The 16,179-nt window shown below is 38.4% G+C and overlaps 3 protein-coding genes across 3 annotated transcripts; 2 read left to right on the top strand and 1 right to left on the bottom strand.

Moving 5' to 3' along the window:
* The first annotated feature begins 376 nt into the window (after positions 1 to 376).
* On the top strand, positions 377 to 4,630 carry LOC113669636 (uncharacterized). Its single transcript, XM_027185704.2, has 2 exons — positions 377 to 1,429; positions 2,046 to 4,630. Exons 1-2 carry the CDS (start codon positions 550 to 552, stop codon positions 2,321 to 2,323), a joined length of 1,158 nt encoding a protein of 385 aa, XP_027041505.2. The 5' UTR covers positions 377 to 549; the 3' UTR covers positions 2,324 to 4,630.
* A 2,562-nt stretch (positions 4,631 to 7,192) lies between these two features.
* On the top strand, positions 7,193 to 8,792 carry LOC149049698 (uncharacterized). The gene is made up of 2 exons (XM_089198613.1): positions 7,193 to 7,670; positions 7,796 to 8,792. Exons 1-2 carry the CDS (start codon positions 7,432 to 7,434, stop codon positions 8,370 to 8,372), a joined length of 816 nt encoding a protein of 271 aa, XP_089054739.1. The 5' UTR covers positions 7,193 to 7,431; the 3' UTR covers positions 8,373 to 8,792.
* Positions 8,161 to 10,116, bottom strand: LOC149049697 (uncharacterized). The gene has a single exon (XM_089198560.1). The coding sequence runs from the start codon at positions 10,114 to 10,116 to the stop codon at positions 8,650 to 8,652; it is 1,467 nt and encodes a 488-aa protein (XP_089054686.1). The 3' UTR covers positions 8,161 to 8,649.
* Positions 10,117 to 16,179: the final 6,063 nt, after the last annotated feature.

The raw sequence follows: 16,179 nt of genomic DNA, 5'->3' as shown, positions 1-16,179 counted from the left end.
GTTCTGAAATTGTACCGGAAGTCAGATACGCAATCACATACGTATGGCTTTTTCAATATTTAGTATATTTATATTTATTATATCTATTTTATTTGTGCCGATTTCGCTTATTTTATCTTATTTTCGCTTGAGCATACGGGAGATCTTGACTGCGTCACGTAGATGAGCAACCAATCATACCCATTGATTTATTTAATTCATTTGATTAATTTTGCATTGATCCTTGATCCGGTGCTCCGATGATCCTTAATCCAGTTTTTCCAGGAAATCAGCAGCCTTAGGTGGTACGCATGCGATACCGCCTGACGGACCTAGAGAGACAATCTCGCACATGTCTATAATAGTCCATTTTACAGTTGCGTGCTTGGTTGCCAAGCCTTTGAATAGGAATGAGGCTAAGGGTGACCTTGTTATGATACAAACCTTGCTGCTTTTCAAATGCAAATTACTTTGTTATCATGCTAACTGGATACTGGTCTCTATCACAACAAGGTCACCTTCAGCCTCATTCCAAGTCAAAGGCTTGGCAATTAAGTACACAACTGTAAAATGACCTATTGCTACCTTAGAAGTATGGCAACCAAATATGTCTCTAGTTTATGTTGGAAAAAGTTCCTTAACTTGGTCTTCGTCTTATTTCTACTAACACCCGCCGTAGTAAACTTCTGGCGAGGAACATGGTATTTGTTCGACCTTTTCCTTTTTCCTGGTGACGCAGTTGTCAGTGCCATAGTTGGGGCCACTGCGAGTTTCGGGGTGATTTTCATGATAACAGCAATAGAGGATCATTTAAAGAAATTTCTAAACGGTGCGAAAGCGAAAAATGCATTGTTTCGCGTTCTTATTTACCTTCTGTCGATCTTGTGCGTCGCTTCATGGAGAGGTCTGTGGATGATAGTGGATTATTACACTACTAATTCTTCTACAAGCGCCGGTGTTTCCCATGGAATTGGATTCTTTATTGTTTTGATGTTGAACACGCCGAGATCTATAATCGCTGTTCCAGGTTACTGCGTGAGTGAGAGACAGACTGAACCATCAGAAGTAATTCTTACCGTTAAGCATTGTTTAAGAAGCAAGACAGCATGTTACTCACGGATATGGAATAGTTTTGTGACCGTCTTTATTATTAGTGCGGGTGTTATAGTGTATTGGAGGGGGACATGGATAATCGTGGCTAGTGTGACCTGGCCATGTGGGTCGAAATTTAAATCTTCAGTCCTTGCTTTAGGCCTGGGGTATGCTGTATTCATTGCATGCTATTTCGTGAGCGAGTACTTGTTGTCCTCTGAATTATACATGGCACATGTCTTGTTGCTGCGGGCTATGCAGACGGTTGTGGAGAAAAGCTTCGTTTACCTACTGGGGTTTGGAGTTGTGGCTTCATGGCAGGGCATATGGCACTTGATGGATGTAAACCTTTTACCAGGTTGGTATTGCTCTTATTGACTGGCTTAGCAGTCAACATAAAGGCTTGTGTACAATAGCAAAATAAAAACCCAAAAATATCAAACCCCACACCAACCAGGTAAAAATAATATATATATCACACTAAAAGTCACAGTGGCAAATTCTTGTGAGAAACAGCATGATAGATATTTCCTGATACAAGTTTCTAGACTAAAGTCTTCTTGAGTCTATTTCAACAAATTGTGACCAGTTTGAATTTGAACAAATTGTTTTAGGGAAAGTATCCATCTCAGGTACAAAAATCTTTACAACAATATTCCATGCCACTCAAAGTGAATTATGGAATGTCAAGTTGCCAAATGTGTCTTAACCTTACCTGAGATCTACATAATCAAAAGCAATTGGAAAACTCATCTCTCTCCCTTTCAGGATACTCCCATAAAAGTGCTATGAGTGTGTTGCAAAGTGTCTGAGATTCTGAACCTGTTCTGGATAAATATGCAGCTCAATTATTCACGAAAATGTTATGTCTATTTCAAAATTAGCCTGAGCACATTTTAGTGACAAAGTGACCTGTTTATGAATAACTGTAAATTCATATTAATTTGCAGTTTTTCTTTCACCCTTCAAATTAGATCAGCCTATAGTCAGTGCCTTGGTAGGGCATTTCGTTGCTGCTGGTGTCCTCTTTCTCTTTCAAGGAAGTCTTAACCTACTTAGTGCTCCTGCCACCTGTGCAATTTCTGACGAGCTAATGCTTCATGGGTTTCATATGGGGAACTTTTTAAAAATAAGGTCTGAAAGCTGTAAAGCTGGTGAAAACTATTCACTAGAGTACCATCTTCCTGAAGAAAATGTGAATTCTAGCCATGCTGAGATTTTGTATATGAGTACTATATATAAAAGTAACTAACTGCCAATTTTGTAACTGTCAGTAAATTGATAAATATTTACTTAGTTCAAAATGACTAAAATGAAACACGCATGATTCCCTGTTACGCTGAGTTTCATGCTTACACACTCATCAGACAGATTTAACGAAAAACATTCCTGTAGGCTAATTTATATATATAAGAAAAAAAGGTAGCTGCTGATTACAATAGGTTGTTGTTATATAATAGGTGAGAAAAAGCAAAAATTACAATGGGTGTGGATGTATTAATGAGAGACAATGAGGCAGTAGGTGTGAATATATTGACTAAAGTCTATTGTAGCGGGGAGGTGTCAGATGTTCTTTAGATAAAACTTGTTTCCGTGACGGCACTTGGATATAAGTTCGGATCTTTTATTCAGCAAGTTGTTGCTGTTGAACTTAATAATCATGAGTTTTTCAGTCAGGCAAAGGTCGCATCTTTTCGTCGTGTTGTTTTAAGGCCTAGCTCTTGCAGTAATGGACCATTTTATGTTGAAGTTTATAGAGTTGTCCTTCAGTTGCCAGATGTATTTGGATAGTTCAGTGTTGTTAGTGTATTTTCTGTGTTGGAATGTAATCTTGTGTTGATTAAATCTTTGTTTAAAGTTCCTTTGGTCAGTCCAATGTAGTTCCTAGGGGTCGTTTTGTTGTCTGTAGTGGTGATTTGTGCAATGTAGATATTGCTGGAAGACAGGCAATTGTTGTTGAGCGGGCACTGTTCTTTAGATCTGCAGTTGCAAAGGCTTTCATTGTTGTCATGGTTGTTGTAGTTAGATAGTACTTTTTTTGTTATGTTTTTTGATAATCAATCCCATGTTCTCCATACAACTGTAGCTGACATTTATGTTGTTCTTGTTGAATAAACTGTGGTATTTGTGATGTTTTGGAAAATGCTTCGATACCAGTCTAAGAAATGTTTTGCAGATGTTTGTTTGTACGTTGTTACTAAAAGGAGGGTTGTCCCAGATAATGTTTCTTTGTTGGGTTCTTCTGGGTCGAGTGGTCTGTCTATGCTTGTTGTAGGTTAGAGTTTTTGTATGTCCGCTGGATTTGTTTAGCATTATTTTATTTATTATATATTATTATTTTATTTAGCATTTTCTTTGCATGAATGTTGCATTTATTACAGATTTTAGTTATGGTAAATATGAAAAGGTTACTAGCATTATTAGCTCTGAAGATTATTTAATACCGTAATTAATAAGTCATAAAGCATCTTCCCTGTATAGATATTGCATTTATGTTAAAGGTTAATACTGTTAAGTTATAAAAGCTGTTATCAACTGTTCAAAATTGCTCAATTTTTGAAAGTCACAACCCTTCAAAAGTGGCATATTCAAAGAAAAATATGCCTATACTATTAAGGAAATCATTGATAGAAACAACTCTTATTGGTTAGAGTGGATGAGCAAAACCTTAAACTTAATCAAATGAAGGAAATTGGAATTCTAAATAGCTTTGATTAGGGAAAATGAGAATTACTTGTCAAAAAATCCTGAAAAGTGTTTTTACTCTCACTTACCAACTGAGAAGTCATTAGTGTAGGCAGCAAGGCCATACACAATGTTAAAATGTAACAAAGATCAACAATGTTAAGTTGATGGTAAAGGTTTTAGGCTCACTTTCTCATAGAGAGGTGTTGCTCAAATTTCTTTCAACTCTGCTTAGTCTTGTTCTGGTTCATTTTTTACTCACCAAAAGCCTTTTACTGCTGAGAGTGACTAGCATTTAATTTCCCCTTAAAGTTTTACCCCTAAATCATCCATTAAGTTCATAAGAAAAGAGGAAATGATCACCAAATAAAGACACTCTTGATTACCATACAATTCTCCTTGTCAGCACCTTAGGATGTGTATAGAGAACAGCATGGAGAATATGCATATTGATATTAGGGTACAAATGGTTAACCCTGAAATATGTGACAGGAAAAAGGTACTAAATTTGAAAGTTTGACGAGGGTTGTTACCTCTGAACTATTTGAAAGTTAAGAGGGCTCTTTTTCTATTTGTGCCAACAAACTCTGTTTTTTTTTCCCCATAATTCTGGCATTGTAGAAAGTAATAGAGTAGGCTATTTTCCGGTTTGATAACAATGCTTTCTTCTTTATATTGACAAAAGTGATGTCGCATATGTAACAGAAAAACACCTTTTCAGCTCCGAAGGAGATTTTTAAGATGTGTATTATTAGAATTATCTTCTAAAACCACCACTGGTGTTTTTTTAATGTATGTTAAGAAAAATTGATATATACATGTTTTCTTTGTGAAAGTGCAGTGAGCCAAATAAAACTTAATCCTTTACACCCAATATCACTATGCATATTCTCTATATGTTTCCTAGGATCTAACAGGGAGAATCTGTAACATCATCAAGAGCTTTGTCAGTTGGCAATCATTTCTTTTATTCTCTTTAATTAAACCCTTTACTTAGGGAGAAATTAGAACTTTGAACCTTACTCTTATGGATTAAAGTGGGGTTAACATATGATTCAACATTACATACTTGAATTTGAAGCACCATAAAAGTGCTGCATTTCAACTTAAATTACCGAATAGAGAACAAAGAAATATCACAAATGTAACCTTTTTCTGTGGATTTACAAGGAAAGCATTGTTGGGCATAATCTGTGGCTTTAATTTGAATACCAGCTAGGCTGTTAAAGAAATGTGGAACTTCAAGTGTTCCGTCCAAAACCCCTTTATCCTTTAAGGCCTTCCTCACTCTTTGAGTGTTTGTTTATTGGTCATTAACAATGCATTTTCCCTGAAAAATGGTGAAGAATTTTATCGCAGATACTGTACATACCACAAAAAGATTGTGTAGGTTAATGAATAATCTAGATTGTGTTTCCATTTCCCATTTTTCGTTTTTCTTGAAACAAGATGAATTATCCACGCGCTACAGACAATAACAGCCTTTCAAACGTTTGGATACTTTGCAACGATTTTGTAAGATGGAGATAGGTCTAAGAGCACTCAGCAACAATTTAGAATGTGGGAAGTTTTGTCTGCGCTGAAATCGAAACATGAAATAGGCTGTAAAAGGTTAAAAAACTTAGCTATGTGAATGGGTTTGTTTGTTTTGTTTAATTTTTTGCAGCTGCAAAGATAGTGTGTTGCCTTAGGATATTATTTCAACTAGACGCATAACTGCATGAACTTGGGCTTACTTAGGGTGCGTTTAAATTAGCAATTTTTGGGGAGATTTTCAAAAATTTAATTAATTTTGTCTCATCCTTCTGAATAAACATCTGCCAAGTCCATCTTGGTGCCCTTAATAAAACTTTAGAAATCAATTCTTCACCATCCTTTACTATGATGGAGATCATTAAAATCGCAGCAGAATTCGTGGTATGCAGTAATATTGTATGTAGTGTGCTAAATGCAGAAATAACGAAAGACAATGTATCGTTTACATGCACAATATGTAAATCAAGTTTAGGCAAGGAAAATATCTCCCTGCTGAGGGTCTCTATTGGGCCAGGGTACCTACTGGATGGTTAGTGGTAGCAATTTGTTACTTGACTTTTATTAAATAGTAAGAGGGAATAGGCATATTTTGACCTTTTTGTGGGTTTAAAAATACATGTCATACAGAAAACTGAAAACCACATTAAAAACCCTGTGCATTCACTATTATTTCTTACAAGATTTTCAAGAAGTGATTTGCTGTCAATTGAATCAGACAATATTCCTTCACTGTAATCACTTTAAGGATCTAAACTTACTTCAGTTCCACAAACATCAACAGTTTTTGGCATATCATCTAACAGTAAATACTTGTTCAAAGATGAATTTTTGTATAATCTTTTGCCATACTGAATAACACCAGATAAGGTGTTTGAATTCCAATAACTACATGATTTTATTACAGAGTAGCAGAGTGAATAAACAGCCACAGCACAACTCACATTGAACTTTCTGGTTTCACAGGCATGACTCTGAAAAAGGGTATTATTTTGAACTTTATTAATGTTAACCCCTTTCAATTCAATTATATCATTGTTATTTATACTCTGAAAATAATATAATAAGCTATTCAGCGATCATACTTCAAGCAGCACACATGTACCTTGAGGATGGCTTCTACCATAAATATCCCTTGTATGAGAATCGAATATATTCAAGCCCACATTACCTTTACAATAGATAGCAACTGCAGTACATCCTATTGTCAATAAAAAATTGATGAAATTTTCGGATATAAGTGATTGAAAGACTATCTAAGGAGGTACAGTACTGATATCCTTCTATTGTAGCTTCTTGATGAATAGTACCAGTGTAGCTCTTGCTGTATTGAAGTTTATAGTCAGTCTCGAACACATTTAAAAGTGTGGGTAATTCTGTCTGCATTAAAAATGATTGGTTAACTGAGACAAACTTTAATACAACTGATTTCCAATATTCATTGTTAACACGAGATCATTAGCAGAATTGATTCCTTGTTTGTTATTGTATATCAAAGAGCATTGACTCATTGTAACACATTGTTGTCCTGAATTCTGTTCAAATACCAATTCATTAGCTTGGCTATATGGTGTCATTATTGTTTTGCTAGGGTCAATGTACATTGGAGTAGGACCAGGGTTTTTCTCTATATCTGAACTCAGTTGAAATTTATAATAGTTTGATGCGTGTGTCTGACTCTTATAAAGACACATGGGTCTATAATTACAAGAAAACATTGTTAAGTACCTACTTGCTCTATACTTCAGTTTAATTATCCTTTGATATACCCTTACAGAACAATTCAACAAATATTTCTTATCATGTTTTGTAACTTTATTCAATCTTACCCTCTTCGTATTAAGCTTACAATCATTCTTTGTAACTCTTCTAACCTTCACATAACGACATAGCCAAGAGGACTTCGGTATGCTTGGACGATTACGCTCTTAAACAAATTCCTTCAGTTTTCTGCCCTTTCTTCTAAGACGTTTCAGAGTAGCTTCTGGTATTCTACTGGGTTCTCGATCACGTCTAAATACACGGTTGTGTTCACATGTAAACATAGTATAGCCCACTTTGGAAAAGAGCGGTAGCCTGGAACCGAAGTCGCCGTGCAAGCGCTTATGGGACTGTTTGGGGGGACGTAAGTAAAACAAAAACATGGCGGAATTTAGCGCGGAATGTAGTAGTGACAGCAAGGTTTTAACAGAGCAAAATAGCGATAAGGTCGAAGTTATCGAAAGAAACAAATCTGACAGCGTAAAGCTAAGAGAAGAAGATGTACCAGGAGCAATTTTACCTCGGGAAATACCAGAAGAATGCACCGTGAAACAGCTGCAGCGATGGCTTCTTTGCCGTGGAGCTAAAACAACTGGAGAGAAAATGCAGCTTGTTCAAAGGTAAGAAAGCTTTGAAATTATTCGAGAACTCTTATTATTGCCCCCTGTGCTTTACATTACGATGCTAGTCGACAATTTTCTGAGAACATCGTTAATACGTTCGTGTTTTGTCTATTGTGTTTCAGGGTAAAAGACTATATTGCTGGTGGCCTAAGCTCGAAGATAAAGGACCCTGATGGTGGAATCCATTTGGCTAAAGCTAAGGCAGACCTGAGACTCATGGAAGAAATTAACGCTAAAAAACTCAAAGAAAACTTTCCAGTGGACGGATTTACAGAGGATTTGAATATTTTACCTGCTATATCATTTGGTACAATATGGAGGTACATGATTGAAGAGAGTGATGCTAAGAAGCAATTATCCACAGCAAAACCTCTTGTCAAGGGATACAATTTTTTTAAATCTGGCCATGTCCTTAGCATTAAATGCAGGGAATCTGACGGAAAGTTTTATGTTAAAAGTCAAGTTCTTCCATCAATGAAAAAGACAGTGTTGTATAATTGCTTTATTGTTTTCAACAAAGATGGCAGTGTAGTAACAGCTTATGATGGTTGCCCAGCTGGAGTTGTAATTTACTTTGTGTGTATGGCTTTTTTTAACAGAAGGAGCTCAAATACACAGATTATAATACATAATAATCAAAGTCTGAGTGAACAATCTTGCATATTATTGAAGATGAGGCAAATCAAGAAAGGTTATTAAATAAGATTCCACTATCTGCTTGGAGAAAAACATTGCTTTATGTACAAGTAGAAAGTGAAAAATTGTTGTATGGTTCCAGAAAGTCCATACTCACCCAATGAAAGGGCTTCAAAAATCTGAGGGGAGGGGGACCCAACAGCCAAAGTTTATGAGGGAAAATATGAAGGCAAACTAGAAATTCTGGGGGGGGGGGGGGGGCGGCGGGGGTTGGAAGGGTTTAAATGAAAAAACCCTCCTATGGGGAAGTATGGACATTTCTGGAATCATGCATTACACTTTAATCAATGAGAGGTGGTAAAAAGTTTGTAAGTGCCCCTATGATTATAAACATGTCACTAGCAATAGGAGCCAATGTTAAAGGAATTCTGCTGTCAAAAATATGCCAGTTTTTCATCCTTTCAATACATCTCTCAACATGTATTCTCAGGCTAGCAATTTTTTTGTTGTGTGTCATTTCTTCTCTGCGGAACTGAGTTTTTCCTTTAAGAAAAGAAGGTATGTTTACAGTAACCCCTTTTGCATCAAAGTCATCTTGTATGTCAAAGCCTTTGTCTGCCATGACATCGTCCCCAGGATGCAAGTAGTCAATCACATGAGACATTTTGGTAAGCTCCTTGTCACTTATGCTACCAGTGTAAAGCTCGATTAAAAATCCCAGGGCTCCAGTGGGCGAAAGACCAACTTGTCCTTTCATAGTTGTTGTTCCTTTATACGAGGAATAACACACTGACTGCATGTCAAGTGATGAGGGGCTCTCTGCTCGAATTTCAACAGCATCAATAATTAGAACTGTCCTTGGATAAAGTTCCTTGAAAATGTTTGGCATGAACTGATGTAGAAGCTCTCTCCTGGGGAGGCAAATTAAAGGCTCCAGTTCAATCCTCATAAACCGAATCCAAGTGTTAAACACAACAGAAACAGTAGTTTCAGAAACATTAAATCTGTGTGCAAGATCCTTTTGAAACAAGCCAAGCCTAAGTCTCATTAAAGTCAAAACAAACTCTTCAAATAAAGTCAATGCTCTGGGCCTTCCAAGCTTTTGCTCTGAACCACTGTCTTTTTTTTCGTAACTGCCATAGTTCAGGTTCTGAGCCTTCTGACTAACCAGGTCATAAAGGAGCATAAGTGCATCCCAGTGGGGAAGGCCTGTGTAAAACTCGACATCTTCAGGGCTGTCCTTAAATTTTACAATGTCAAATTTCTGATTTTTCGTTACATGCTGAAGTCTCTTTAACTCCCTTGATAACTCGTCTCTCTCCCTTGCCAACCTTTCCTTTTCCTCTCTCATCTCTTTAAGTTCGGCTTCCATTCGATCCAGCATTTCTACAGTCATTTCAGTTTGTGTCGCTGCATCGCAAAAAGAGGCCGGAATGGACTCCTCGTGATCAATTTCAATAAGAGTCCCTTCGTCAATTTCGGTAGAAGATCCCACGTCCACTTTTCTTTTCTTGCTTGCTGTATTTGCAGTCGCTTCCGTTCTGGACAAAATCCGTCGCTCCTTTTCCTTCTTGCTCCAAGGAAATATCGATGGAAGGTGAGTTCTGCTGAGCTTACTACCTCCAGTCCAATGCGCAGAGCAAACGCGTGTACTGTCGGAATCTATCTTCAAATTATCATTTCTTAGTAAACGGACATATTCTCTGCGAATACTTTCATCTTTTGGAATTCGATAAAACGTCAATCCGAAGGAGCTTCTGAAATTATTGGTGCACAAAGGCACACAACAACTTACGTGCTTGGGCATAATTCAAGATGGCCGACCTGAGCGTCCCCCCCAAACAATCCCATAAGCGCTTGCGTGGCGACTTCGGTTCCAGGCTACCGCTCTTTTCCAAAGTGGGCTATTGGATAACTCGTTTGATATAGCTGGTTTCGCTTGATATTTCTCAATGAAAGGTTCACTCGTGAAGGGTCGCTCGTAAATTGATCTCTCGCAAGGTTCGCGGACCGACCCGTTCCCAAAACGCTCCAAAAGTTTTAGTGTGAGTCTACCGCGAACGGTGTGTGACTTTGTATGTATATTGGGCGTAATAGGCATCGAATTTCTTTCGCGTACATCAAGCCAAGAATTGTCCACAAAGGCAGCCATTGCTTTCATTCTACGCATGCGCTACACTTCACTTCACTTCACTGTAATGGACAGCGTTTTGTGACTGAACGCAAAAGAAAAAAAAAACTAGACTCTGAGCAGGGTAACTGGGATACCTGGATGGTACTGGATCCTTGGAATCAAGTGTAATGATACTACAACACAACAACACAGTAGTGTTGTTCAATAGATTGCATAGTGTATATGCCGTTTGGTTTCAGATTTCAGACTTTGCTTTTTACAACAAGTGTACGTTTTTCAACTAAGACATTGGCATACTTGGCATACAAGGCATACTTGGCATACAAGGCATACAAGGCATACAAGGCATACAAGGCATACAAGGCATTCAAGGCTTTCATGGCTTTCAAGCGTTCGCGACTCAATCCGTTCCAAAATTACTCCTCAATAACATCTTTTAGTGTGGATTGGCCGCGAACAATACGACTGATGTATGCATCTTTAAGTATTTTATTTTGAGCGTTTGCGCCATAATGCTCCAGGTGATCGTAATCCAAACACGTTGAAATACAAAACGACTGACAAAAGAGTTTTACAAGCAAAAATCTCGTGGTTCGTCATGTGACCCGGCCCTGTCCGTGCATGACAACGTCAATCGTCATCAAGATAACACGCGTGATCAGCATGTGAACACCTCATTAGATCACAGTTAGTTGTCATGTGTTGAGGGCCAATGACCACTGGATACTACTGCGCAATTTTTCCATTTTGTAGCGGAGGAAAAAAAAAAAGACGACAAAAAAAAACAAAGGCATTTTATGACTGGGCTACCACAGGTATCCCAGTAATTACCGCTCAATAACATCTTTTAGTGTGGATTAGCCGCGAATAATACGACTTGTATATGCGTCTGTAAGTATTTTGAGCGTTTGCGCCATAATGCTCCAGGAGATCGCAATCCAAATACCGTTGAAATACAAAACGACTGACCAAAGAGTTTTATAAGCAAAAATCTCGTGATTCGTTATGTGACCCGGCCCTGTCTGTGCATGACAACGTTAATCATCATCAAGATAACACGCGTGATCAGCATGTGAACACCTCATTGGATCACAGTTAGTTGTCATGGTGTTGAGGGCCCAATGACCACTGGGTACTATTGCGCAATTTTTCCATTTTGTGGCGGAGGGAAAAAAAAAGACAAAAAAAAACAAAGGCATTTTGTGACTGGGCTACCACAGGTATCCCAGTAAAAAACAAAGCCGAATTTATAACTCGGACGTTTCCTTCGGAAAGCCCGAGTAAAAAGAGGGGAAAAATTTAAGTAGATTCGAACTTGACTCGTGACTTGATCTTGCCTCGGGTTCAAAGTCGACTCGTGAAATGGTTTAACTCCAATGACCATAAATATGGAGAAACCGCCGACAGTTAAAAATTTCGTAATTCATTTCATTTTATTTTACTTATAGGACCCTTTCAATTAATCTTTTAAAAGAATTATACAAGAGAGTCTTATGGCGCTTTGCTTTCTTCGAAAAATCGAAAATTTCAAAAGAGGCAACGGGCCATTGTCCCCTGCCCCACAAAGTGATTACGCAGCATCGGTAACCTCGTCCGCTACAACGCGATGCATGTAGCGTTACAGTTGTGTCGTCAGTTGTAGTTATGTCCTCACACCTAATAACCAATAGAATGCGGTTTTGTTTCTTCCTATCAAAATGCGTTGTGATCGTGCCTTCTGCGTGTGACTTCCCAACTAGGGGACGGATGTAATGCAAAATTGTAAGAAGATCGTTAAGATTTCCGCGCTCGAAGTTTGGAGAATTTCAGGGGCTATCCTTGTTTCATGGGCTATCCTTGATGCCTTTTGAGACGCTTCAGATTGGTGAAAGAGTAAGATTCTGGTAGCGTTTTTAGGTGCGAAGTATTAGCGAGATTTCCTTCGATACATTGGAAAGCTTAGGAAGACTAGAATTTGACATTGCCTCGTGGCTCTTCTTATTGGTTTGGAGTGCGGTAAGTACTAAAGAGAAGAGAAGAGCATGCCAATTATATTTTTTATTACCTCAGTAGTAAAAGACCTAAAGAACTTTACAAGCAGACGTTTTGGCTCACGTTTCATTTGATTACGTAATGGTCCAAGGCGGTGTTTTTCTCCATTTATAATCTCAGCACTGGAACACTTGTACCCAGGGTAGAAAAAGCCAAGTCAAGTCAGTCTTGACTACGAGTTTGTTTTTTTACTTTGTTATTTTTTGTTACTTGATGGTTCATTTTGAAAGTTCTATACATGGGACCAGGAAGAGTAAGATTTCAGGGGGAGGTGGAAGTTTCGTTCGATTCTCGTAGTTCATGTACGTGACATATCGTTTCGCCTTATTTAGCCTAGAGAATTTATCCTCCAAATGGAATGGATCCCAAGTTACCATATCCAATCTTCTACCCGATTTTCCATTTTTTTCAATGAATTCTAGGGAAACGGGATTAATTCTGCGAATTCACCCGCAAGTGGCTAACACTTTAAGTTCCCATATATCATCTTTACCCCGATTTTCCATTTGATCAGTGAATTCGAAAAAAACAGGGTAAATTCTGACCATTCATGTTACAAGTGAATTATACTCGAAGTTCTCATATGCTATCTTTACCCCGAATTTCCATTTTTTTCAGTGAATTTGACAAAAAAACAGGGTAAATCTTAACATTCATCATCCAAATGGAATAGATCCCAAGTTGCTATATCCAATCTTTAACCCGATATTCCATTTTTTTCAATGAATTCTAGAAAAACGGGATAATTTCTACGAATTCATCCGCAAGTGGCCAACACGCTAAGTTCCCATGTGTCATCTTTATCCAGATTTTCCATTTGATCGACGAATTCTAGAAAAACGGGGTATATTATGTGAAATTCATCCTTTAGGTGGGATATATCCTACTGACTTGTCATAGCCATCTTTACCCGATTTTCGATTTGATCGTGTGAATTTGTCATAAACGGGGTAAATTATGACAAATCCACCCAAAAGTGCAGTAATCCAACAATGATTTAGAAACAGTACTAAAATAAAGAAGAGCTAAGATCAGCGGAACCGCAATAAAATCACATCACAATCTACTACTTCAAGTTTTTACGGAGGGCTCAGTGCGATACAGCAAAAACCCACAATAAAACAACTGATCATGAAGGCCAAACTTCTGTGATTGAAGGAAGACTTCGTGATGCAGACAAAATTATCACAGCTTTGACCTCTCAGTCGATCTCACCTCCGGCAGATCAGCGAAGCGTCAAAAATATATAATTTTATGCCAACGAACCTTACTCTATGATCTTCAACTATTAAAGAAAATAAAACAATTGTGATATGACGCCACATTGTACTTTTGTCTTAGCTTGCGGGTAAAATGTTGTCAGTGGAGTCGCAAGTCGAACAATGAAGACCGGAAATAAAGCGTGAACAATAACGCATCCTCTGGTCGAAAGTCGCTTTGTTATTTACGTAGTAAGTTGTTCTTCCACGTTTAGGTTATAACAACGATGCGATCACACGGCGTTAACGAAGGAACAATAGAACTTCGAGGAAAGTAATGCGATCATGCGAGAGGCCAGTGATCCGGTTCGCAATGATCATGCGAATAGCATGTTTTCTTGAGATCAGTTGGAGGTTGCTCATACGTTGTTACCGGAAAATACTGGTCAAATTTTCCACTTATTTCGACCCCCTTGAATGAGTACTTTTGCTTCAAGACAAAACCACAACGGAGTCTCTTAACCAGTCCCAAGCCGCGTGTCGCTTGATAGATCACAGGATATGATTGGCCACTGTATCACATTACGTCAGAAGACATATCTACATTAAAAGGACGTAAGTGCAACGGTACAGATATATTCCCGCTTTGAAATTTCGTGTGCCAGCAATGGTTCTTTTTGCGCAAACTGGATCGGATCACGGACCGGTTCACGGATCAGATCACGGATCGGATCACGGATCGGATCACGGATCAGTTTACGAACCGGATCACGGATCAAACTACGGATTGGATCACGGATCGGATCACGGATCGAAAAAAAATTTGAAAAATAGAAAAAAATGGAATCGCTTATAAAATAATACATAGAAGATAAGGGTTTTTAACGCTGACGCTTCGTTTCGGTGATGAGGGCAAATTACAGAACCGTTGTTCTACCCTTGCTGCACAGTCTACTGTCCGCTGTAAACATAGACCTGTTATCGTCAGAAATATCTTGTGTGGCTCTGGTTCTTCCTTTTTACAGGGATACCTGTGGTAGTCCAGTCATAAAACGCCTTTGTTTTTTTAGCGTCTTTTTTTTTTTCCTCCGCCACAAAATGAAAAAAATTGTGCAATAGTACCTAGTGGTCATTGGGCCCTCAACACCACGACAACTAACTGTGATCCAATGAGGGTGAAGGTGTTCACATGCTGATCACGTGTGTTATCTGGATGAGGATTGACGTTGACATACACGGACAGGGCCGGGTCACATGACGAACCACGAGGTTTTTGCCCATAAAACTCTTTTGTCAGTCATTTTGTATTTGTTCTGGGGTTGTTGTTTTGGCGATGGAGGTGGAACGTTTTTTGGTTACGATTACCTGAAGCTTTATTGTGCAAACGCTCAAAATACTTACAGACGCATACATAAGTCGTATTGTTCGCGGCCAATCCAGACTAAAAGATGTTATTGAGCGGTGTTTTTGGAACGGATTGAGTCGCGAACGCTTGAAAGCCGTGAAAGCCTCGTATGCCTTGAAAGCCATGAAAGCCTTGTATGTCTTATATGCCAAGTATGCCAAGTATGCTAATGTCTTAGTTGAAAAACGTACACTTGTTGAAAAAAGAAAAATCTGAAATCTGAAACCAAACTGCATATACTATATGCAATCTATTGAACAATATTACTATCGTGAGACTGAAAAACAAAACTCTAATGGATGCAAACTGCTTGTGAAACTAGCAACTAAATACAGGAACGGCTTTGACCTGTGATTGGATGATAAAAATAGAAAAGTTAATAAGTTATATCTTAACTCCTTGCTCATGAGTATTGTTAACCGCGTGTCTCGAAGCGGAAAAATGAAATATCAATGTGAAAACACCGATGAGTCAAACAAGAAATGGCTACTTACATAACAAAGAGAAGGCAGAGTCTATCTTGTTCAGCGAGGTCGTTCAGCGACATTCCGGCGATGAAAAAGTTATCCGCTGACAAGCTCCGTTGACAAAACTCATTTAGTCAGTTCAGGCGGACGACCAGAGACTGGAGCCATTCGTGTATTTCACCGCAGACAGAAATGGCTCTAACTCATACGTATATTAATTTTTTTTCGTTCTGGCTAAATAATTTATACACTGAGATAAAACCTGAGAGTAACTGCAGAATACCCGGCCACTCATTTACATGTCATTGAATAAGAACAGCGCTAGTGTTACGCCTCCTCCCGACACATGTGAGTGAGGCGGACCAAAGTGGCTGGGTATTCTGCAGTTTAGCCGAACTGAAAGAGCGATTTATTAGGTTCTTCTTATGTTGAAGTCTACAGTGCTTGCAAATGAAGCCCTCTTTTATTACTACAGGGCCATGTAGTTTCTAAGTTTTAAAATAATGCAGCAACTGCATGTCACGTTTAGAAAATCACGCAATGTTGCGTGACGCTGCGACCGATGTCTCTAATTTGCAGTATGCTCTGCTGGAGAAATATAGCTTGGCCGCAATCGAGGGAGTTTTCCGTGATT

This window comes from Pocillopora damicornis, chromosome 2, assembly GCF_964200805.1.
Source record: "Pocillopora damicornis chromosome 2, jaPocDami1.2, whole genome shotgun sequence".
NCBI lineage: Eukaryota > Metazoa > Cnidaria > Anthozoa > Scleractinia > Pocilloporidae > Pocillopora > Pocillopora damicornis.
The sequence above is the reverse complement of the archived record's forward strand: the minus strand, read 5'-3'. Positions and strand labels throughout refer to the sequence as shown.